The sequence below is a fragment of the Lampris incognitus genome, chromosome 7, assembly GCF_029633865.1.
Source record: "Lampris incognitus isolate fLamInc1 chromosome 7, fLamInc1.hap2, whole genome shotgun sequence".
Lineage (NCBI taxonomy): Eukaryota > Metazoa > Chordata > Actinopteri > Lampriformes > Lampridae > Lampris > Lampris incognitus.
This window is the reverse complement of record NC_079217.1, coordinates 53,559,823-53,584,342: the sequence shown is the minus strand read 5'-3', so window position 1 is coordinate 53,584,342 and position 24,520 is coordinate 53,559,823. Positions and strand designations below refer to the sequence as shown.

The 24,520-nt window shown below is 41.6% G+C and overlaps 1 protein-coding gene across 4 annotated transcripts; it reads left to right on the top strand.

Moving 5' to 3' along the window:
- The first annotated feature begins 2,376 nt into the window (after positions 1–2,376).
- Positions 2,377–24,347, top strand: taf15 (TAF15 RNA polymerase II, TATA box binding protein (TBP)-associated factor). 4 transcript variants are annotated; one of them, XM_056283866.1, is made up of 16 exons: positions 2,377–2,492; positions 3,366–3,399; positions 3,571–3,604; positions 3,720–3,786; positions 3,969–4,056; positions 4,506–4,648; positions 9,783–9,990; positions 11,840–11,874; positions 12,441–12,473; positions 12,837–12,946; positions 14,050–14,179; positions 14,271–14,369; positions 14,505–14,574; positions 14,738–14,826; positions 21,653–21,788; positions 23,825–24,345. In XM_056283866.1, exons 1-16 carry the CDS (start codon positions 2,483–2,485, stop codon positions 23,862–23,864), a joined length of 1,326 nt encoding a protein of 441 aa, XP_056139841.1. In that variant the 5' UTR covers positions 2,377–2,482; the 3' UTR covers positions 23,865–24,345. The 4 variants fall into 4 exon arrangements, with proteins under 4 accessions (XP_056139841.1, XP_056139840.1, XP_056139844.1 ...); XM_056283865.1 differs by having other exon boundaries at positions 3,966–4,056; positions 23,825–24,344; XM_056283869.1 differs by lacking the exon at positions 11,840–11,874 and having other exon boundaries at positions 2,386–2,492; positions 23,825–24,347.
- Positions 24,348–24,520: the final 173 nt, after the last annotated feature.

The following is a 24,520-nucleotide window of genomic DNA, read 5'->3' as shown; positions in this document are numbered from 1 at the left end:
CTGACCTTTGGAAAGTTCATGACCCTGTCAAAGAGTGATTTCTCAATTATATCTGGAGCCCCAAAGCATTCTTCTAAACGCTGCCAGGCTTTGCTTAATCCAGCAGGAGGATGACGAACAAGCACTGCTCTTATTCTCCTTACATGTTTTGCAGATTCCTGCCCCAGCCACTTAATGAGGAGCCAGCTCTTCACTGGCGCTCAGCTGCAATCCATCAGTCGCATTAAGGAAAGATTTCCACGCCCAGTAGTTCTCGGGGCAGTCATCAAACATTGTGAGACCAGAGGTGATAAGATCTCTGCGTGCCAAGTATCTCGCTACATTACTAATCTCAGCAGTGCCATCTAGTGGCTGTTGTAGAATGGCTCTTTTGAATGAGCACTGAACTGCGTTGGCTGACGGCTGTGCTGGAGAAGGGCGATGAAGCAGGTTATTTGACCTTTGAAGCGACGCTGCCTAGAAGTGCTCCATTTCTCCTGTTGGAGACACAAGTGGTGAAGCGTTGTCTGGGTTGAGTCCCAGGTCTCATTACGTGAGCAATAGGCTCTACGGGCTGTGAATAAGGGTTGACGCTTTCAGATGGTGCAGTTGCTGGTGTTCAACATACTGGCGCGTTCTTTCAGTTGCCTCTTCAACAACTGAGTGTCTATCACCTTTTTCAAACTCTTCTGCTGCCTCTTTGAGCACACTAGCCTCAGCAATGGCTGCTGCCACCTCCTTTTCATGCTTCAGTGTGTTCAATCTTGCTTCTATGGGGGCTTTTTCAATCATTATTTCTGATTCCATTTTAGCAAAGTTAGCTAGTGCGCGAGCTGCTTCAACTTTAGCGCGAGCCGCAGTAGCTCTGCTAGCTGTTGATCTGCTGGATGTTATAGAGGCGACTGACCTGGTTTCAACAGTGACCACTGTGTTTCTTCAGATCCCTGCTTTACTTCCATCATTCAGTGCTGCTGTGAGCCTAGCGTGAGCAGTGGTGAAGATGATGACAAGCGTTGGGACTGAAGACCACTCTTCCTGGGTAGTTCTGCCCGCCGTGAGGTTGCTTTTTTTTTTTTTACCGTTCTGTCCTTATCTCACGCCCGTTCGCTCAACTAGACAGACAGCTAACAGCTAACACGTCCAATGAGCTTCAGAGGCAAGATGTGGTTTCCAGGCTTTTACTTGTCTTCAGTTCAGCAATGGAGTGTTATTCTTTTTTTCCCATAAAACTGCAAACAAACACAAAATGTACATTATAAATGTGTCTTGTCATTATTCAAATTCCATACAAACAGATATGCACTAGCCTAGCCTATCAATCAAGCTACATAGAATAGCTTTCGAAGCTAACGTGGCTTACGCGATTTAAATGAGCATTCAAAACATTCTATCGGTATATTCTTAAATACATTTATAAGTCAATACTTACAATTTATAAGTCAGTGCTTTTCGAACTGCCGAGATTTAAAACAAATTTTTGATGATGATGTAAACTACTAATAAGACACGTTAGTCCATAACTAACGGGTCTGACCCTTTAGCAGAGCGGTTAGTGATGTCGCCTTGTGGTGCAGTACACCCCGTATCGAATCCCGCACCGGGCAAGAAAATAACCGGTCACATTGGTGGCAGCGGTGGGATCCGGAAGTGTGCAGATCCTCAGAAGTCTTTTCGGAGCGCGGGAATAACAAAGCGCGAGGGCGCGCTTCCGGGGAGGGTGACGACTGTAAACTACTAATAAGACACGTTAATCCTTAGCTAACTGGTCTGACCCTTTAGCCGAGCGGTTAGTGATGTCGCTTTGTGGCGCAATACATCCGTATCGAATCCCGCACCGGGCAAGAAAATAACCGGTTATATTGATATTGCTTGCTTGTTTTGATTTTGTTTTCTTTTATTATACTTTTTTTTTTAAAATGTAACATTCGAAAAATAAACAATAAATAAATAAATAAATAAATAAAACAAGCAAAGCTTTCCCAAGGCATGAACGCTTTCAAGAGTTAGTCGGAAATTTAAAAGATTTCCTTGAGAACAGCGTAACCACACAATTTATGTCAATCGGCTTCCGGAATTAGAATGAACTTTGACCTGCGACGTCACGGCCCTTTGACTACTACGTATTTACGCAATCATTTCTATTTTAAGGGAAGCCGCTAGATGGCGCAAGATCACCGCAAATAACACTAGATTACTGCTAAATAAGAATGCCCTGACTATATCTATATCTATATAGATATAACTATATCTATATAGATAGATCGATCGATAGATCGATAGATCGATAGATATAGGCTGGTTCACCCTCCGAAGCAGCAGGTGGCGACACTAAAATTCACTATTGAACACCACTTGCCGAGCCCATAAGAAAATAAGGAAGAAGGTTATTTTCACAGGGGAAGTTCCGCAGTGTAAGCCGCCAGTCGCTGCGCGTGATCATTTAATCAGCTAAATATTGGTAAAAAGTGTACATCGGATTTTAAAGCGTCAAACGGAAACCAGAATGGCCTCTGGTAAGAATACTTGTTGCATGATTACAAACTCCTTTAGGTGTAAGACGTTTTGTAAAGAAGTGTAAAAACCGATTCAAAACCGTGACCGATTGGAGATGTTGGTTGCAAGGCCGGAATGGCCCCGACTATTTCATGAAAACTAGCACGCGTTATCAACTTAGCCAATTTACATAGCTTGATGTTAAAAATTAGCCTCACTTATAAGCGGGCCTATTAAGAGTAATGTATCAATTCGGGATTATTGTAGTGTTCTGGCACAGCTGATTTAACCGTTTGTTTGAAAGTGATGATTTAACTTAATAAATACAACACCGTATCGGAGCCCGTTGGGTTTGCTAGCTAATGCTAGCACTTAGCTGCCGTCTTTGTTCACACCCCCACAGCGTTTTTTGTGTTAAGTTGGCGACGTTGGCGTCAACTAACGTGAGCGGCAACCAATTATCGGCCATTTGATAGTGTGCTCGGTCATTTTATTCATACCTATTCGTACGATGGATTTGTTTAGCGCCGGGGTTTTGGCGAAACGCACGCTAAGACGGCTTCGCAGATATTTTGAGTCGAGGCGTAGTCGAAGCCAAGAGAAATTTGACCGCCATTTTTGTTGGATCAGCGTGGTGGCGGGCGGGCGGGCCTGGTGTGGAGCTAGCGAGAAGAGCTGCCTGTGAGCGCCCGACACTGGCGTACACAAGTCTCCTGTCAACATTTTCCTTTCTCGTCATGGGGGGGGGGGGGGGAATGCTTTCAGATAGATCCGATTTCATCATCGCTAACGGTTTACTAGGGTTAATGGCGTTGAGCTTGCCAACCTGAATATAGGCAAGGTCGTTTAATGTTCAACTGCTGTGAAATTGAATTCTCGCTTCGCATTTACAGATTCGGGCTACGGTCAGCACGGAGCTGCACAAAGGTATTTTACACGACACGAGACATTAGAAAAGGCATATTGTAGAGGATCAACCCCACGGCTGTTGATACACGCATGTCAGGATTAATGTGTACATGTTTTCAGACGGTTTCCTCAGAGTTAACACGTTTCCTATGGTGTTAATAACTTGATTTCCCCCCCTTTTTTTCTTAGCTATGGTTCGTATGGAAGTCAGCCGACTGGACAGGTAATACTTCTTTGTTAACTGCCAATCTTCTCTTTAGCTTGGAGCATCAAAACAGATAGCGTGTTCATTTTGTTGAATACAGCCTGACAAATTCTTTGTGTGTTTTGTTTTTTAGGGTTATAGTCACGGAAATGGTGGTGGCTCTTATGGGGGACAAAGCTATGGTGGTTATGGACAGTCAGGTATGGTTCAAGGTTTTGTAAAGATGGCATCCAAATATGAACCATCCTGTTTAAAGCTGCAAGACTGAAAAGCTGCACACAAATCAAGTTAGCAGATTTCATCCGGGGAAAAACCACATCTAAGTTACATATATTATTTTGGCAATTTTGTTTCTCTAATTTCTCTTGTTTGTTGGCAGCAGAGGGATACAACCAGTCTTCACAAGGTGGTTATGCACAGCCGCAGAGCTATGACAGTTTTGGGCAGCAGACTACTCAGGACTCATCTGGGTAAGCTCACCGGCGTTTGTGAAAGGGCTCTAAAATGTCATATTTTTGTAAGAGTTGTGGGTCTTGGCTTGTATATGACATGACAGTTTGCCACTTGGCCAACGTTATATTGGATTTGGGAGTGCCGATTTGTTGTCCTGTGCTTTAAGTGTCTTGATTGTCCATTCTGATTATATCAACCGTTTTACCCTGAAATTCAAAAGCTGTAGTGAATAGTCAAATCTTTGGATGGCTAAAATGCATGGGAATGTTTGTTCAAAGAACAACATATTGCACATGTATTCTAAAATGCCTGACTATCCAATTTATAGCTGTATAGTTCTGTGTTTGTTGGCCATATTTATTTAGAATTAATCATGACGCCCCACTTTGTCATACAGGTTTAAAGACTTGTTCTCCAAGTCGGAATTAGTTTTGTTTTAATGATTATGTCAAAATATCTTTGGAAGGTTTGGTGACAAGTCTTCAACTTATGGACAAGGATCAGGGTCCTATGGCCAGCAGCAGGGGTCTTATGGCCAACAAGGATCGTATGGTCAGTCTCAAGGAGGAGGCGGCGGCGGCGGCAGCAGCTATGGAAGACGGAATGAAGGTGAGAATACCTGAATCCCTCAGTATGTCAGTTAGAGCCAAGGCAGATTTATTTGTATAACCCTAAATCACATTTTAGCCCCAGAAAGCTTTACAGTCACAATTGGATGCTGTACAATGTGCTACACATGCTGTCCTTGGACCCTCAATTTGTATGAGGAAAAACGTTAGGGAAAAATTTGTGAAAATCTATAAGATAGAGGAGAAGAGGGATTTCTGTTCTGGGACAGAAAGGCAATTAACAGTTTACAACTGGACAGAGTATAAAGGCGGTAACAGATTTACAATGACCACTCGATGAGACGCCATTTAAAGTATTACACTAATAGTGAAACGATGCAGATTAAAATAAAATATATTGCAAAACTTAATGTTTATATAAGTTAAAGGGAAAAGACACTATTGTGTGTATGCTGAAGTACATGGTAAATGAGCAACATGGTAAATGAAGTAAATGGTAAATTGACTGCATTTTATATATTGCTTTTCCTGCTGCTGCAACAGGCACTCAAAGCACTTTAATATCAATTAATGGCACTGGTGCACACAAACTCACACTGAATTGTCAACCATGTAAGGTAACAACTAGGGCTGTCAATAAATATTCCAAATTTGAATATATAACAATTCTAAAAATAAAAAAAAGACATTTGAGTGTAAAAATTAATATTTGTTTGTGGGGGGGCAGCATATACCTATGCAAATAGTTATTTCTCTCGTTGTATTGGTTTGCCCAGTTATGGACATAATGGGCAAAAATATATTCGAATGGGTTTGAACCCATGTGTTTTTTTTAGAAAGAATAATCAAACTTAATTTTTGGCCAGTTTTGACAGCCCTAGTAACAACCAGCGCTCACAGGTAAAGACTTAAGCGGTCACATGCTTTTGGTTGATTGAAAAGGTTCAAGCACAGTTCTGTTAGCCATACATTTGCAAGTATGTTTGCCGGAAGCAATGCATTCTTTTTTCTTTCCTTTTTTTTTTGGTCATATCTGTGGGATTATGACTAAAAATGTTAAGGTTCAAATTCTCATATCAGATAACAATTTATCACAGAAGTTATTTCTGTCTAATTAAAGGGTTACTTTTGCCCCAATTAAAGAACAAGTCAAGGTTAGGTCGTCATGATCTGCACCCTACTACAAATGACTTAACAGTTTTTAATATCTCACTTTATTTAATGTTGTGTCAGGCTAACAAAACAGCTGATTTGATGTACCACATGATTAAAAATAAGAGATTCTGAACTGAAGGCATAATTTTACAAAATTAAATCCAAGGGTTTGCACTTCATGTCAGTTCACAACTGATTGCCTTTAGATGTATAAATTCCTATGTTGACTCATCTCTTCTACTACTACTTTCGGCTGCTCCAGTTAGGGGTTGCCACAGCGGATCACCTGTTTGCATCTCTTCCTGTTCTCTGCATCTTCCTCTGTCATGGAGGCCACCTGTATGTCCTCCCTCACCACATCCATAAACCTCCTCTTTGGCCTTCTTCTTTTCCTCTTCCGTGGCAGCTCCATATTCAGCATCCTTCTACCCAGCATGTCTAAACCATCTCGATCTTGCCTCTTGCTTTGTTTCCAAACCGTCCGACCTGAGCTGTCCCTCTAATATACTCACTCGTTCCCAACCCTGTCCTTCTTTGTCACTCTTAATGAAAATCTTAACTTCAACTGTCACTTCCAGCTCCGCCTCCTGTCTTTTCATCAGTGCCGCCATCTCCAGACCATATACAACATAGCTGGTCTCACTACCATCTTGTAAACCTTCCCTTTAACGCTTGCTGATACCATTCTGTCGCAGATCACTTCTGACACTCTTCTCCACCCACTTCTGCCTGCACTCTCTTCTTCACCTTTGTTCTGCACTCACTGTTACTTTGAACCAGTTGACCCCAAGTATTTAAACTCGTCCACCTTCATCACCTCTACTCCTTGCATCCTCACCATTTTGCTGTCCTCCCTCTCATTGATGCATTTGTATTCCATCTTGCGCCTTCTGACTTTCATTCCTCTTCTCTCAAGCGCATACCGCTACCTCTCCAGGCTCTGCTCAACCTGCACCCTACTCTTGCTACAGATCACAATGTTATCCGTGAACATCGTAGTCCATGGGACTCCTGCCTGATCTCGTCCGTCAACCTGTCCATCACTATTGCAAACAAGAAACGGCTCGAGCCGATCCTTGATGTAATCCCACCTTGAACCTATCTGTCATTCCAGCCACATACCTAACCACTGTCACACTGCCCTCATACCCTGCATCACTCTTATATACTTCTCTGCCACTCCCGACTTCCTCTTGTAATACCATACCTTCTCTCTCAGCACCGTCATATGCTTTCGCTATATCCACAGGCACAATGTAACTCCTTCTGACCTTCTCTGCCTCTCCATCCACATTCTCAAAGCAAACATTGCATCTGTAGAGCTCTTTCGTGGCATGAAACCATACTGCTGCTTGCTAACCATCACCTTGTAGCCTAGCTTTCACTACCGTTTCCCATATTTTCATGGTGTGGCTCATCAACTTTATACCTCTGTAGTTTCTACAGCTCTGCACATCACCGTTAGTCTTGAAAACCTGAACCAAAAATTGGTATGCTTCTTCTCCACTCCTCAGGCATCCATCCTCTCACTTTCCAAGATTGTGTTAAACAATCTAGTTTAAAAACTCCACTGCCATCTCTCCTAAACACTTCCATGCCTCTAGAAATGTCATCTGGACCAACTGCCTTTCTACTCTTCATCCTCTTCATAGTTGCCCTCACTTCCTCCTTGCTAGTTGCCCTCACTTCCTCCTTGCTAGTCCACTGCACTTCCAGATTCACTATCTCCACATCATCCAACCTTCTCTCTCTAATTTTCTTCATTCATCAGCCCCCAAAGTACTCATTCCACCTTCTTAACACTCTCCTCACTTGTCAGCACATTTCCATCTCTATCCTCGATCGCCCTAACCTGCTGAACATTCTTCCTTCCTAGCTCGCTCCCTCTGTCTAGCCAATCGGTACAAGTCCTTTTCTCCTTCCCTAGTGTCCAACCTCTCATACAACTCACCATATGCCTTTTCCTTTGCCTTTGCCACCTCTGTCTTCGCTTTACGCCACATCTCCTTGTACTCCTTTCTACTTTCTTTGTCTCTCTGAACATCCCACTTCTTCTTTGCCAACCTCTTCCTCTGTATACTTTCCCGTACTTCCTCAATCCACCACCAGGTCTCCTTTTATTCCTTCCTCTGTCCAGATGAGTACCTTCCTAGCTGTCTCCCTCACTATTTCTGCAGTGGTTATCCAGCAACTCTTCACTACCACTGAGTGCCTGTCTTAACTCCTCCCTGAACTCTACACAACAGTCTTCCTTCTTCAACTTCCACCATCTGATCTTTGTTTCTGCTTTCATTCTCCTTCTTTTCTTGGTCTCCAAAGTTATCTTAGAGACCAATATCCAATGTTGCCTAGCTACGTTCTCCCCTGTCACCACCTTGCAGTCTCCAGTCCCTTTCAGATTGTGCCTCCTACATAAGATATAGTCCACCTGTGTAAGATAAGATAAGATACTTTATAGTCATTGTGTACACACAATTAAATTTTGTTTGGTGATTCTCAGACCAGCAACACTAGACAAGGTAAATGATTAAAAAAAAAGATAAAAACAAGGACAAACAACATTTAGTAAGCGAGGTAGTAAAAATAAGTGAGGTAGCAAAAATGATGATAAGCAGCAGCTTTTAAAGTTCAAAATGGAGCATGGGGTTATTGCACATAGTTGTCCATATTGCAGCGGCTTTAGTACCAGGTAGTCCTCAGCAGCTACTATAGGCAGATGTGTGTGTGTGTGTGTGTGTGTGGGGGGGACGATGGAGGCTACAGCTCTGGGGAAGAAGCTGTTCCTCAGCCTGTTAGTCCAGGTTTTGATGGTACGGTATCTTTTCCCTGATGGCAAGGGAACGAACAGACTGTGACCTGGGTGTGTTGCGTCTTTGCTGATGTTGCTGACTTTCCTCTGTAGGCGGCCAGCATACACAGCATCCAGGTTCGGAAGCACAGCTCCCACAATCCTCTGTGCTGTCTTTACCACCCAGGCCGCCTGTGTGCACTTTACTCCACTCTTATACATCACCCGGTGTTCCCCCCTCTTCTTGAACTATGTATTCATCACAGCTGTCTCCATCCTTTTTGCAAAATCCACCATCTTCTGTCCTTCCACATTCCTCTCTTTAACACCATACATGCCCATCACCTCTGTTCCCCTCACCAACATACATTGAAGTCTGCGCCAATCACTACTCTCTCCTCCTTGGGTACACTCCACCACTTCATCCAACTCACTCCAGAATTCTTCTTTCTCTTCCATCTCACACCCAACTTGTGGGGCATATGCGCTGATAACATTCATCATCACTCCTTCAATTTCCAGCTTCATACTCATCACTATCCGACACTCTTCACCCCCAACGCACAGTTGACATATTCTTCCTTCAGAATTACCCCTACCCTATTTCTACTCCCATCCACACCATGGGAGAAGAGTTTGAACCCTCCTCTGATGCTCCCGGCCTTACTCCCCTTCCACCTGGTCTCCTGCACACACAGTATATCTACTTTCCTTCTCTCCATCGTATAAGCTAGCTCTCTCCCTTTACCAGTCATAGTGCCAACATTCAAAGTTCCGACTCTCACCTTCACACTCCTACCCTTCCTCCTTTCCTGTTGCCTCTGGACATGCCTTCCCCCTCTCCTTTGCCCAACAGTAGCATAGAGTCCACCAGCATCCTGCTGACCAACAGTACTGGTGGTGGTCGTTGGTAACCCGGGCCTTGACTGATCCGGTATTGAAATCCGATTTATGATCCGCATATTTGATTTGGCAAAGGTTTAACCCTGGATTCCCTACCTGATGCAACCCTCCTCATTTATCTGGGCTTGGGACCGGCACTAAGAATGCACTGGCTTGTGCGTCCTCAGTAGCTGGCCTATGTTGACACATGAAAATTGATATATACCCAAATATGTACATTTGCTGACACAGTTGCTGTAGTTGTAGATACAAAAGATATAAGAATGTTTTGTCCTCAAAGGCTGGTTGATATATAAGTGAATTACTGTCTGAATTTGGTCTGCCTTAGGTGATGCTGCCGGTCAGGGTGGGCGTTATGGACGAGACGATGGCGGCTCAGATCGCCCAGAAGGAGGGGGCTTCAGAGGTCGAGGCCGTGGTGGTGGCGGCTATGAGCGTGGCGGCTATGACCGCGGTGGTTATGACCGCGGTGGCAGCGGCTATGAGCGTGGTGGCGGATTTGACCGTGGTGGAAGAGGTGGACCTCCTGGTATGGGGTAAGTTGCAGAGCGCCACTGCCCCCAAGGTACTTCCATACACTGTGATAAATTAGACTTGTGCTAAACACATAGTATCATTAACTTTCTACTAGAAACCATCACAGACTGATAAAACTCACACTCATCCGTATTGTGCTCCAGATTTTCAATCACTATTTGGCTTTTTTTTTTTCCCCTTCCCCTTAATTTACATTCATAGAGCTTCACAGATCAGACATAAATGGTATGTCACCCCACATATATGTGAGATTCAGTGACTGGTTCACACTCCTGAAGTTGGGATTGACTTAAAAGGACTTGGACACACCGAGGATGTGCCTCTTTTTTTTGTCTTTGATCTCAACACAGCCCTCAATGACACAGAGAAAAGTACATCCTGGTCCAGCCAGGAGTTCTTATTGGTATAATTGTACAGTGCTGGTGTTCCAGCCTTTGGAATGGGTTTTGCCTATTCCTCACTTCAATAATTCTCGCTTCTTTGGCCCATTAAGGGACCCAGGCTTTGTCAGGTTAAGAGGCTCTACTCGTTTTTTTTTAAATTCCCACCCCATTTTTGAGAGACCTTTAGTGATACATGATATGCAAAGCTGGGAATTATGTACCCAAATATAATTTCCTGCTATTATAATTGGTCAACCCAAGCTAGATTTGAAGCCAGATCACGCTTTCAATCCAGCTGTGAGTGTTAATTGTTTGCTGGGGTAAATGGGGCCCCAGGTCCTTGTCATGCTTTGGTCTCGGTAAAAATGGCTCTCCCTCAGTCATCCGGCTTGTGAAGTCGCGCTATTTATGTGTAGTTACGGTTTATCCATTATCAGTATTTCGTTATGGGGTTTGTTTGGGTTATTTTATTTTTTTCCTCCGCTGTTTTGAATTTGGACTCTGCCACAGACTGCAACTCTGAATATTGGTCCATAAAGTGACACGGGTTTGGTAAAAACCAGTTTGTCATGCAAACGGGATTCTGTGTGCTTAGAACTGATTTTTACCTCACATGGCCTTGGGCTAGTGCAAGCTATTCAATGCACAAAAGAGGATTTTAATTATGTTTGTTAACTTCACCCACATTAAGTCAGAAATACTTGGTGGGCTGTCATGATGGCTGCCTGCAGCATAAAGATGAGCATGGCAGTATTCCCCCACTGTTGAATATTGCCCAGAGACAATATACTTTCAGAGAGTGAAAGCTGATTTTTTGACCTGGGCTTTTGCTCGGAAGTCCTTGTCAAACGGTTTCTTTTTGCGCAACGGAACACTGGAAATGATGCACTAAAACCTGGAGCCACATCTTGAGCTGATTATCATTCAGTAGGTCTCATTCAAGTGTTGTATATTTGACATGGCGAACATATGTGTTTTGTTAACATAAATCTACATTCTATACTACAGGTGTTCAAAGTGATTGAAATAAAAGTTGGACATCAGTTAAAGGAACTCTTAAAAGCACTCGGTGGAAGAACTCATTTCATGTGCCCCAGCCCTTCACACCAATCTGGCCCTTCTTATCAGAAAAACAAAATTAAGCTGGCTTCTCAGCTATGTGTATCCAATTTGGTCCTATAAGGCACAAAAAGTGGAAGAAATCCTAAATTTAATTACCATGGTTAACTGTGATCTAGTTACGTGATAGTTGAGTGTCTTCACTCGTCAGCCTGACATGTCCAGAGCTGTTTAGTCTGTTCATTGATATCTAATGTTCAAGACTAACACATTCCATCGTGTGAGACATTTCTACCATAGTCAGCACACCGTGGCAGGAGTGCATACTGATGGGGATGTAGGGGAGCTTTGAGCTCTCAGTTGGGACAAAGGAAAAGCCATCATATCTCCAATTTTTCCTCTGCAGAGGTGGTGACCGTGGTGGCTACAAAAATTTCGGTGGTAAGTGATGAGCATCAGAACTGTCTCGGTGGGGGAGGAAAGAACTTGAGCTAGCAAAAAAAAAAAAAAAGGTTGAAAAAGTGAATGCCACCATTTTCATGTCCAAATCCCAAGGGACTCCACCTATTGCATAAAAATTCACTTGAGTTATGGTAAAATCCATGGAGCCTGAGCTGTAAAATAATGGTACTGTTGCATGAAGACAAGGGTTGATTGTAGACTGCAGAGGAGGAAAGTGGTGTGCCCATGGCGAAGAAGGAAAACATACTAGAACTGGAGACATTTTTGGTGGTTTTATTTCTTTTCTAAAGTCCCAAACGAATCTACTCATTTTGCAAGGTGTTGGTATATGATGCAACCATTTCAAAACACACAGCAGAAGATGTAAACATTGACTTTTTTTATGTGTTTTTAAAGTAGTATTCGGCATTGTATTGCTAGGAATGAAGTTTTTTTTATTTTTATTTTTTTATTTTTATTTTTTTGAGGGGGGTTTTAAGATTAGTAAATGCATTAGATCCCTTGCTTAATGGATTTCCTGTATACTCTCCTCTGCTGTTTTACAGGATCTCGAGACTACGGCCAAAGGGATGAATCAGGTAAGACGTGCAACAAAGTGCCTACAAATTTCAAGAATTTATTGAAGTTATCTAATCATTTAGCTATTGAAAGCCCTTAACAGCAAGGGCTTGCTTGCAATTTTTTTGGGAAGGTCTTGCTTTTTGTTGGTTTCATATGTGCTACCCTCTTTGGGTCATTATAACTGGAAAATTTTATTATTCGCTGTCTGCGTGTTTAAACCTTCTAGTTTACCACTAAATATTTCTTCTCGATGCAGAGACTATGGGCACTTGAATTGATTATTCTTTAATAGTTTAAAAGATATATATTATTGTTTCTGGAATTTCACTGTCATCGTTGATCGCTCTCAGATCCTCACCTTGTGTTCATCTTGTTTACAGGTGGTGAGCAGGACAACTCTGACAACAACACCATCTTTGTTCAAGGACTAGGAGAAGAAGTCACAACTCAGGAAGTGGGCGACTACTTCAAACAGATTGGTATCATCAAGGTATAGCATTAGACTCATATCAAAATCATAGACTTGGGCATCTGGGTGGCATGGGTGTCTATTCTGTTCCGGTTCGAATCCCTGTGTTACCTCCGGCTTGGTCAGCCATCCTACAGACACAATTGGCCGTGTCTGCGGATGGGAAGCCGGATGTGGGTGTGTCCTGGTCGCTGCACTAGAGCCTCCTCTGGTCGGCCGGGGCACCTCTTCGGGGAGGGGGGGGGGGCTGGGGGGAAAAGCGAGATCCTTCCATGCGCCACATCCCCATGGCTCTCCTCACTGTCAGGTGAAAAGAAGCTGGTGACTCCACATGTATCAGAGGACGCATGTGGTAGTCTGCAGCCCTCCCCGGATTGGCAGAGAGGGTGGAGCAGAAACCGGGACGGCTCGGATGAGTAGGGTAATTGGCCGTATACAATCGGGGAAGAAAAGGGGTGGGGGTCCCAAAAAAAAGATAGAATATCTTCATCCAAGTTATTTTATAAATTGAGCATGTTGTAAACAAGACTTTACCTGAGCTTGTTCCCAAGTTCTTGATTATTTCCAAAGACGAAGCTCTAATATAGTTTGAGGACACAGTCAACGGAGATTGACTTCAACAACTTAAGGGTTTTAGTCAATCAGTAAGTCAGAAGGTTTTCTTGTAGTCATGGAGTGACATTTTATTTTTATTTTTTAATTCCATTTATTTTTTTTCAGGTCAAGCCAGAAACTGCAATCATACCCAAAGTATCAACTCTGGATAATTTTTGCTTGTAGACAATGTATGCATGAGATAATCACTCTTGTTAGGAAAGTGCTTCACAACATATGACTCTTGTTTTCCAAGTAGGTTTGATGGTCTTGGTCTCATTGGAGTGCTCAAATGACGAACATGGGATATAGAAAAATCTTTTAAGTAAAATATGGTTTTGTAGGGAAGTAAGATACTTTGGAGTAAAGATTCCTTTCTGTACAGAGTGCATAATCTACACTGTGTAGAGCAGTGGTTTATGGGAGGCTGACTAGTTTCACTGCCAGCTAACCCTGAGTACTGACAATTAATGAATAAAAGCAATAAGCATTGGGCATCTGAAGATATTTGTCTGTTGATGTGCTTTTAGGTCAACAAGAAGACTGGCCAGCCCATGATTAACCTCTACTCTGACAAGGCCACGGGTAGGCTAAAAGGAGAGGCCACTGTCTCATTTGATGACCCACCTTCTGCCAAAGCTGCAATTGATTGGTTTGATGGTAAGAGCCATTATCTCGATCAGTAATGTTTGAAATGCCCAGCATCCTCCTTTGTTCTATATTCACTGTTTTTATATTCTCTTACATTTAGGCAAGGAGTTCAATGGTAAACCCATCAAAGTGTCCTTTGCCACCAGGAGAGCAGAGTTCACACAAAGAGGGGGGGGGAGAGGGGGAAGAGGAAGCGGAGGTATGTCTTAAGTTGGCTCAAATAGGGGTTACTATGATTACTATTTTTTTTTTCTACCGTTGTGCCCCCCCCCCCCCCAAGTGATTTTTGCCTTTATATTATAGTGAACAGATGTGAACTGTCTTGCTCTGTCAGGTTTTAGAGGTCGCGGTGGTGGCGGTCCTAGTTTTGACGTAAAGGGGGGAGACTGGCCTTGTCCCAACAGGTATTTCTGAGGAATGCCTTTTATTTTAACTCTTGTGATCCAAGTGCTGATTGATTGAATACAATTATTTCAGTCAGTTTTGAAAAGGCCCCTGAATGTTATTACTTGTAAAAAGTTGATGCATCTAACTGTTACATCTTCTACTCTTTTTTTTTTTACGTAGCTCATGTGGAAACATGAATTTCGCACGGCGGTATGAGTGCAACAAGTGTGGCGCACCCAAACCAGGAGGAGATAGCTTTGGAGGCGGAGGTATGTGCTTCTACTTGATTTTATTACTGGGAATGTTGGTTTTGGACATGCAACTAATTTCTAATGTTAGAAATGCATTCAAAGGCACACCTCATCTGAGGATTATATAAATACAGATCCTGGCCTGTTAACTGATACTGGAGGATTGCACTGTAAGTTGCTTCTGTGTGTCAAGGTTCCAGTAGGATTAACCCCCCACCCCACCCCACCCCATATTCTCTGATGGCTCAGTTCTCAAGATTTAAGAAAAGATTTTCATTTTTGTTTCTTTGCACTAGGGATGTAACTGAATATGAATACATTATTCAGAAATGGACATCTTAAGCAGACATGATAATATGAAACATTATTTTTTTGTTTTTTGTTTTACTGTGCGGTTTCCTTTTGTTTTGATCTGACGTGATTGCTGGAAAAAATATCATCATGGCGGTAACTTGTGATACAGCATTTTTTTTCCTGTCATAACTTAAAGCTGCAGCAGGCAACATTGAAACAATCCAATGCAAATTCTTCTGCTTCTCTCCTGCCTCGTATCACTCCATTAAGTCCCTCCCACCAAATGACCGATCGTTCTTCATTGCTCTTCAGCCCTTTACACTCATCTGCAACCAGGAAATGTCAAAGCAAGACTCGTGAAAACTGTATGGTAGTTGATAATCTAGCCCATGTAAAAATAAAATTCAGCAAATCTTAGTTAACACTGATTGTTCACATGAAGCAGCCATTTTGAGTTGGTCTTGTTGATTTTTAGGGTTTGGGATATAACCACAGGTGGCTGGCGGGGCAGGTCAGACGTGAATAGATTGCAGACATGAGGCATTAGCATTTGTAGAACAGCACATAGGAATGCCCTCTCTGTAATGACCCATGATAAGCTCAAATCAGTCCCAGATTAGATCTTTTTAAAGCCTACAGAGCCAAGAGAAGGTGCAGAATAGGGGTCGACCGATGTGTTTTGGTTTTTTTTCCTCTCTCTTTTTTCAAGGCTGATACTGATATCGGTTACTGGTAAGTTATGGCGGCCGATAACTGATATTTGGGGCTGATATTCAGTTGCGGTAAATGTAAAAAAAATTGTGCCAAAATTTACAGCAACACAAACCCCAACACAAGGCTGCCTTTAAATGAACATGATGAACATTGAAGCCATAAACATTGAATCCATGATCCCATGAACATTGATGAACAAATGAACAATGATGGACAAATGAATTGATGAACAAATGAACATTGAATCCATGATCCCATGAACATTGAATTTTGTGTAAAACAAAATATTTGAAAAATAGTGCATGATGTTCAAGGCACTAGATAACAATGAGTGGAATTCCTTTTTAAATAAAGATAAATAACTCCCAAAACATGAAAATGGAATGACTTAAACAGCAAGGACAGCAGGAAGTAAACGTTGATTAAACTGAATAATTATCATATTAAAATAATTCCACATAAATTGGTTAAAGTGCTCCCAGCAGGCTTTGACTGAACTGAATGGAAAAATGTACATTAGTGTCATTATGTTCCCTTTCTCTTATCTTTAAAGTGATAGTTCGGGTTTTTTTGAAGTGGGGTTGCATGAGGTTCTTATCAATAGTCAGTGTATTACCGGCAGTGGATGGGGGTCTGTGCGCTCCAAGTTTGGAGATTCAGCAGGAATAGTCGGCACGGAAGTTGAGGAATAGGACACGGACAAAACCCTCCCATATGGAACTACATTCTCTCAACCGCAAAATGTCCGTATTCCTTTGCATAAGTGCACCTATGCAGTGCACATTATTTCGCCGCACATCAGCGGAACCAGATGGATGTTCTTCCATTGAAAGAATGTAGTTATGGAGTTAATGTTATGGAGGCTGATAGCCGATATTTGAGGCCAATATTGAGTTGCAGTAAATGTAGAAAATGTGCCAAAATTTACAGCCACACAAACCCCAACACAATGCTGCCTTTAAATTAACATATGTTTAATAGAAAATATTTGAAAAAGATAAAAATGAAGTGCATGATGTTCAAGGCACTATCTGACAACAATCTAATGTTCATTTTTATTCAATGCCATCACTCTGGATGAGCCTCATTCCCTCACATGCATGAATTCCCAGGATTGGTTTAGGATGTCTTTACCACAATGAAGTCCACTACATATGTTTTGTTCTTATATATTACTGTCAAGTTACACTTTGCTTTCACAGGTATTTTGTCTCCTGTTTATGTAGACAGCTTCACATTTGTGTGTCTTAAGTACATTCTTTTTCCCAATTCTCTGCAGCAGGCTGTAAGGATGCGCACCAGTGTCCAGTTTAAGTTTTACACATTTGCATGCTATTTTCAATTCAACTGTCCATTCAGCGGTCTGTGGCTGCGTTTGCACTATATGAACGAACAGACTAGGTTTCTGATCTGTGACGTCATCGTCATCAACTGCATGCACTTTTCATCGAGCTACACAATTTAGCAAAGTAGTTACAGACTGTCTACATCATGCCCATGATAAGGCTGCTTGCCCTGTCCTGGTTCTTGGATACTTAACTGCACGCAGGCAGGCAGGCTGCTAAGTTGGTGTTCTGGTCATGAATTACACTGGTAATGGAGGGATGTTGAGGACTTCTGCTTTAGGACATCTTATCTTTTTATTGTGCTTGGCTGCTTTGAATTTGAGTTACATGCCTCTATCTTTGTTTTTTTATTTTCTTTATCCTTTATGTTCAAGCCTGCTCTTTCACTTAATAGTACTGTTTATTTTTCTTTGTCTCGTGGCAATTTCAGATACCATAATGGACTGTTGGGGGGGGGGGTCGCGGGGATGCTGGAGCCTATCCCAGCAGTCAGTGGTTTGGATAATGGATGGATGGGTGGTTAATGGACTGTCAAATTAAAAAGGAACTTGCTCGTAGAAACTTACGAAAAGAAGGAATACACGATATGTATTGGGACACCTGGCCATTACAGCTACAGGAGCTTTTATGACATCCCATTCTAAATCCATAGGCATTAATATGGAGTTGGTCCCCCCTTTGCAGCTATAACAACTTCCACTCTTCTGGGAAGGCTTTTCACAAGTTTTTGGAGTGTCTGTGGGGAATTTCTGCCCATTCATCCAGAAGAGCATTTGTTAGGTCAGGCACTGATGTTGGACGAGAAGACCTGGCTTGCAATCCCCATTCTAGTTCATCCCAAGGTGTTCGATGGGGTTGAGGTCAGCGCTCTGTGTGAGCCAGTCAAGTTCTTCCACACCAAACTCACCCAACCATGTCTTAATGGACCTTGCTTTGTGCACTGGAGCACAGTCATGTTGGAACAGAAAATGGCCCTCCCCAAACTGTTCTGACAAAGTTGGAAGCATAGAATTGTCCAAAATGTCTTGATATGCTGAGGCATTAAGATTTCCCTTCACTGGAACTAAGGGGCTTAGCCCAATCCCTGAAAAACAACCCCATACCATTATCCCTCCTGCACCAAACCTTACAGTTGGCACAATGCAGTCAGGCAGGTAACATTCTCCTGGCATCCACCAAACCCAGACTCATCCATCAGACTGCCAGACAGAGAAGTGTGATTCGTCATTCCACAGAACATGTTTCCACTGCTCCAGAGTCCAGTGGCAGTGTGCTTTACACTACTCCATCCGACGCTTGGCATTGTGCTTGGTGATGTAAGGCTTGCATGCAGCTTCTCGGCCAAGGAAACCCATTCCATGAAGCTCCCAGTGCACAGTTTTTGTGCTGATGTTAATGCCAGAGGAAGTTTGGAACTCTGCAGTTATTGAGTCAACAGAGCATTGGCGACTTTTACGCACTATGCGCCTCAGCACTTGTTGACCTCGCTGTGTGACTTTACGTGGTCTGCCACTTTGTGGCTAAGTTGTTGTTGTTCCTAAACTCTTCCACTTTTCAATAATACCACTTCACCGTGGAATATCTAGCAGGGAAGAAATTTCACGAACTGACTTGTTATTGCAAAGGTGGCATCCTATGACAGTACCACGCTTGAATTCAGTGAGCTCTTCAGAGTGACTCATTTTTTCACAAATGTTTGTAAATGCAGACTGCATGGCTAGCTGCTTGATTTTATACACGTGTGGCAATGGGTCTGAATGAAACACCTGAATTAAATGATGAAGAGGTGTGTCCCAATACTTTTGTACATATAGTGTATGTTCTGGCAGGGAACACTTGTAGATCACCGTACAAACCATATAGTTTGGTTTTACCTGTCATAAGTCAAAGCCAAGTCAGCTCTGACACATGCGGTTATCTGTGCTGTGAAATGAAAGTAAAGTGGTAAGAATTAATGACTCCATAATGCTAACAAGCTTAACAGAGACTAGCAGTATTGCTTATAGGTGACTATCAGATAATATAGATGACCACATCAATTACACCACCTCAACGCTAAAGGGAGCCAGTTTTTTGTTGACCTGTAGAACTGTCAGTTCGGGATTTACAAGAGAAGGCCTGTTTTCTTTATGTATGTAATTATTATTTCAGTTAAAATGGAAGCTAGATTGGAGGCACAAAAGCGAGTGAAATACTGGGGAGTTTTTATTTTCATTTATGTAAACTTTTTTTTTTCAAATAATTTCACTCTCGATTGGCTCCCCCCACAATTCAGTTATATACGAATTTGGAACATTGATTGACAGCCCTACCAGTTTACCAAAGAGTTGGCCTTTGCTCTCTCCCTTTATGAAAGTTTATGACAGTTTTTAAAAGCAACTGTCAGTAACGTATTTTGAAGGAATGATGTTGCCAGTGCTGAGAAGGTTTAAAGACTTTTGCAACATTTAGAAATGCCTTGAAAAATGTTCTGGTGATTTCCAGCTACATAAAGGTTGTAGCTTAATTTTGAAGTTTATTTTCATAACCTTGCTCCTGTGCAGCAAAATTTGATTGCTGCATTTATTGGAGTGTCTAATAGATTTTACTCCTGATAATGCTGCAGTTATGCTTTTGAGCACACACCCTGACCATTCATGCCTGCTGTTTTTCTACAAGTTTCCCCGTTCTCCTCTTTTCACAAATCTCTTCATGTGATTGTTTCAAAACCTTTTTTTCTGTATGAAAGGAAATAATAAACATTTTCATATGTGATTTTTTTTTTTTTAAAATCAGCTGGCCGATGATAATATGCCGATAACGATAATATGAAAAATGACAAATACCTAAGCCGACACTCAGTCGATCACTAGAGCAGAAGTCTAGTTTTCTCTGACCGCTTGAATTACAATATGCTGAAAAGTTGTTATGGAAGTTTTGCCCAATGATGCCATAAAAAAACACAACAACAACAACACAGCTTTAATGACAACTCTGTAAGAGCCAGCTCGGTTTGGCCTGAATAGAGGCACTACAAATTCTTGTCTGTCGCTCATCAGTCAGCCTTTTAATCGCTGTTCTGTTCACCTAAACATGGCGGGATTCATTTCCAAAATAGTTCCACAAAGACTGGACCAAAATGTATTATTAGGGATGCACGATATCAGCTGATAAAGGCTTTAAAATGAAATATCGGCATTGATCCGAAATGCTGATATGACAGGCTATTAAGATGACGCTTTAATTATGTTTGCCAGATGTGAACCATTGACAAGACATAGATCTGGTGCATCACGTTGGTAGGGTGCATAGGCACTGATGTATTGTTTTTGCCCATGGGTGCCCAAGTTAAGTGAATAACACCAAGGTGATGATTGACACAAAATCACTTTTATTGTGCTTGCGTTAGTAATTAACCGTGATGTAGGCTTACCAGGCGGCTGTCTGATGTAGACACAAACTGCAGCGAAATGCAACACTGCTGTGCTACAATTTATAACAGGCTACACCATACCAGGGCACAGTCTTGTTTATTTATTTATATTTTGATTGGCCTTTCCCATTGGTGCTCAATCTTCCACAGGATCGACATCTATGGTGGGGCAGAGTGGGGTTTTTTTTGTCCCCCCCCCCCCCCCCCCCCACACACACACACACACACTAAGCCAACTGCGTCTGTTGCGTGTGTGCCAGCTGTGTTTTCTGAAATTTCAAGTAAGTTTCTTTGGAAAATGCTTCAACTGGTATTGGATTAATCAGGCAAAATGAGTTGGATAATATCGGCATATTGAATATCGGCAAAAATTCAATATCATGCATCCCTGAAAATTTTTATAGTCTTACCACCTAACAAGTGAACATCCCAAGCGGCATCTCGTGCAATCAACCTTGTCTTGGTCTAAATCGTTGTTGAATTTATAAATGCTTCACTGATAAACACAACTGCTTTTCTAGCTCACTGTAATTGTAATTGAGAGAGATCACAAAACCGTTTTAATGCATAGATGCATGTATTTTGACTACAAAAAATGTTCATTTCCTGGTAAAAACCAAACCAATTTACTTTGAGTCTTTGACTGCCTGCCTATTTTGATCAGGAGTGTGTTTGTGCAAAATCATTTTCTGTCTAGCTTTAATGTTATATAAAGGAAAATAACTTCTTAAATAATTTGAACATATATATAATCCCGACTAATCCAAATATAGAAATTGATTTTTGTTATGCTCCTAATTTCAGAATTCTGTATCTTCCAGTTGTGAGGGGGGTGGTGACGGAGTTGAAATGATATGACTTCATCATTTATCATTAAATGACGTTATATCCATAGTTATTTGTTTTGGCTATATGTTGTGAACAGATAACTGATTAGAAATCTTAGATTTAAAATGTAATCCATAGAAAATGTAAATGTCAAGTTTTTCCAACCGCTTCCTGTTCAAATACAAATACAGAGTTATGTTACACTCTTACTTTTCACATGTTGTACCTAACAGTCCTGTTGTGTTTTCAGAGCGTGGTGGAAGGGGCGGCTATGGTGGTGACAGAGGTGGTGGATTCAGGGGCCGTGGTGGGTTCCGTGGGGGAGACCGTGGAGGCTACGGTGGAGGTGGTGGAGGATATGGAGGAGGCTACAAAATGGGTGGAAGGTAGGTGTGAGAAAGTTTAAGCCCCCCATCACACACACTTCCCCAAATGTTGACAATGCAGTTCGTCTTGTTTTTCAGTTATTTCTCTTAAGCATCATCTAAAACTTTCCTTTTTCTTTTTTTTTTTTTAAACACTGGAACGACCAGGATTTCACTCTACATATAACAACCATGGGCGGTTAAAATGACCGCCAGTTTTTAAACTCTGTATTCTGTCAAGATAAACACCCAATTGAGATAATCCATTGCATATGTTAGTATGTCTGTTAGGAAAGGACTGACACCAAAATTAACATTTTAATAACTATAATACAATTTTTAAACAATTTAAACTTCAGAGAGACATGGTTGAACTTGAATAGCAAAATTGGAAATATTACCTGAAAAACAAAACGAAAAAAAAATATTGCTAATCTAACAAACGTAACAAGGCCTATAAAACGTGAAATGTAAAAAAAGAACTGAAATAAATATTGAAACGGTTCCAAACAACTACCGGAACTTAAAAACTACTAGAAGAAGCGCCCACGGTTTTTAAACTCTATATTCTGTCAAGATAAATACCCAGTTGAGATACCGATGCATTATACATATGTTAGTATGTCTGTTAAGAAACGGACACCAAAAATTAAAATTTTAACAACTTTAATACTATTTTACAAACTATTCAAAATGGCCACTGTCTAACACCTGTAAATACTGCAATGCCTCAGTGGTAGTCATGGTGCGTCTAAAATGGCGTCTTTACCCAGACTTGTTGGCAATAATCAAAGATCCAATTTAAACTATTTCTTTGCACTGAAGAAGGCTAGTTTTTTTTCTAGGACAGAGCAATAAAGTTCGCAAAGGAAATTATGCGACCAGAACACGTCACAAATAGTGACATGATGCACAGGACCACGCGCAAATTACGAGTGGTCATTTTGACCAGCCATGGTCATTTTATGTAGATTTTATCATAACTTCTTTTTTTTGTGCAACTGGTCTGACACTAATTTTAAATGCAAGAATATGCATTTTTAGGAGAATTCAGGGAGCGGCGGGTCTGTATCCCCCCCCCCACGAAGTTATTAAACTTTGAAAATCCAAAATGGTCATATTAATAACTTTGTTGGGAAAAAAGATAGACCTGCCGCTCCCTGAATTCTCCTAAAACTGCATATATGGCATTGGACAGCGGCAATTTTAAATAGTTTGAAAAATAGTATTAAAAGTTGTGAAAATGTTAATTTTGGTGTCAGCCATTTCCCAATAGACATACTAATATATGCAATGCATTAATATCTCAATTGGGTATTTATCTTGACATAATATAGTTTAAAAACCGGCTGAAAATTTGACCGCCCATGGTTGTTTTAGGTAGGAGTGAAATCCCGGTCGTTCTTATTATTCTTATCATTATGACCAACCTAGCAGTGATTGTGCGATGTGCTACCAGAAGAGGGCGTGCATACTTAATTTATAATGTGAATAGTTGCACCCAATGAGAACTTTTAGGCTTTTTTTTTTCTTCTTTTTTTTTTGCTCTAATACATTATGGAGACATGATCCTTTTGGTTGCTCTAACACAGTATGGAGACATGATCCTACAAAGTGTCATTTGGGTTCTTATCAAAATTAGGCCCAGTAGCCATTTCAGCTCCCAACTTCAGAATTGAGGTTTGAATAGAAATGTGGGTCCCACAATTTATTGCAATACTCTGCCCCTAAAAATTATAGCCCTAAGGATTCCTTGGTATATATACACTTCTTGATGCCTGCTTGTGTGTGCTGTCTGAACAAGGTGACTTGGGGGGGGGGGTGGCCTCCCACCTGTCGGAATGAATTATCCTGTGTGCTTGTCTTGTCGACGAGATCATTTTGAATATCAATTCAACAATCAAACTTTTTCAGCAGTAATTTCTTTGTGGCTTAACATGTCTCGTAGACCATCATTTCACTCTTCGCTTGCCCCATTTCAAACCTGACTAGTTGGAAAAAAAAACCTGTACCTGATAAGACTGAACATAATGATCTTGTTCCTTCTTTCTGCCCAGGGGTGACCATAGAGAAGACAGACGAGACCGGCCATACTAAGTGTTCAGCAGACACCATTCGAGCCCAGGGGTGGTTGATGTTGGTTTCTTAGGGTTTGAGGAAAGGGGGGGGGGTAGATGGAGATTCTGTTTTTCATACCATTCATTACCATTGCATCCCATGTTTTGCTTTCTGGTCTGTCAGTGAGGGAAGGATGCACAGCTACTGTGATGGGACCTTTAGGCTGATTGGAAGCATCAGTTAGGTTCATATGTTGGGTTTTTTTTTTCTTCTTTTGTTTGGTTTCATTTCTTTGTACATCTTAATTTCTTGATTCTAGGCCCAGATCTTATTTGTGTGGTAGACTTGGTATCATTGTTTTGTATGAAAGAATTAAAGTGTTTTACTGGAGTACTTTTTTTCCCAAAACATTAAAAGCTTGTCCTTTTGCCTGTTGTAATACTTTTTATTTCCCGTGTACAAAATAATATCCGGTTCTAGAACTGTGCGCTAGCAACTTGGAGGTTCTAGAACTGTGCGCTGGCAACTTGGAAATAAAGTTGCTTTTAAAGCTCGAGAGTCACAAGTGTGTGTGCGTGTGTGTGAGAGAGAGAGAGAATGTGTGTGCGCGCGCGGCGGTAATGTATTGCCCAAGGGGTGAGAGGGGCGGTGCTGCCCCTCTGTCATGTGAGTTGGAGGATATGCTCCATCCTGCC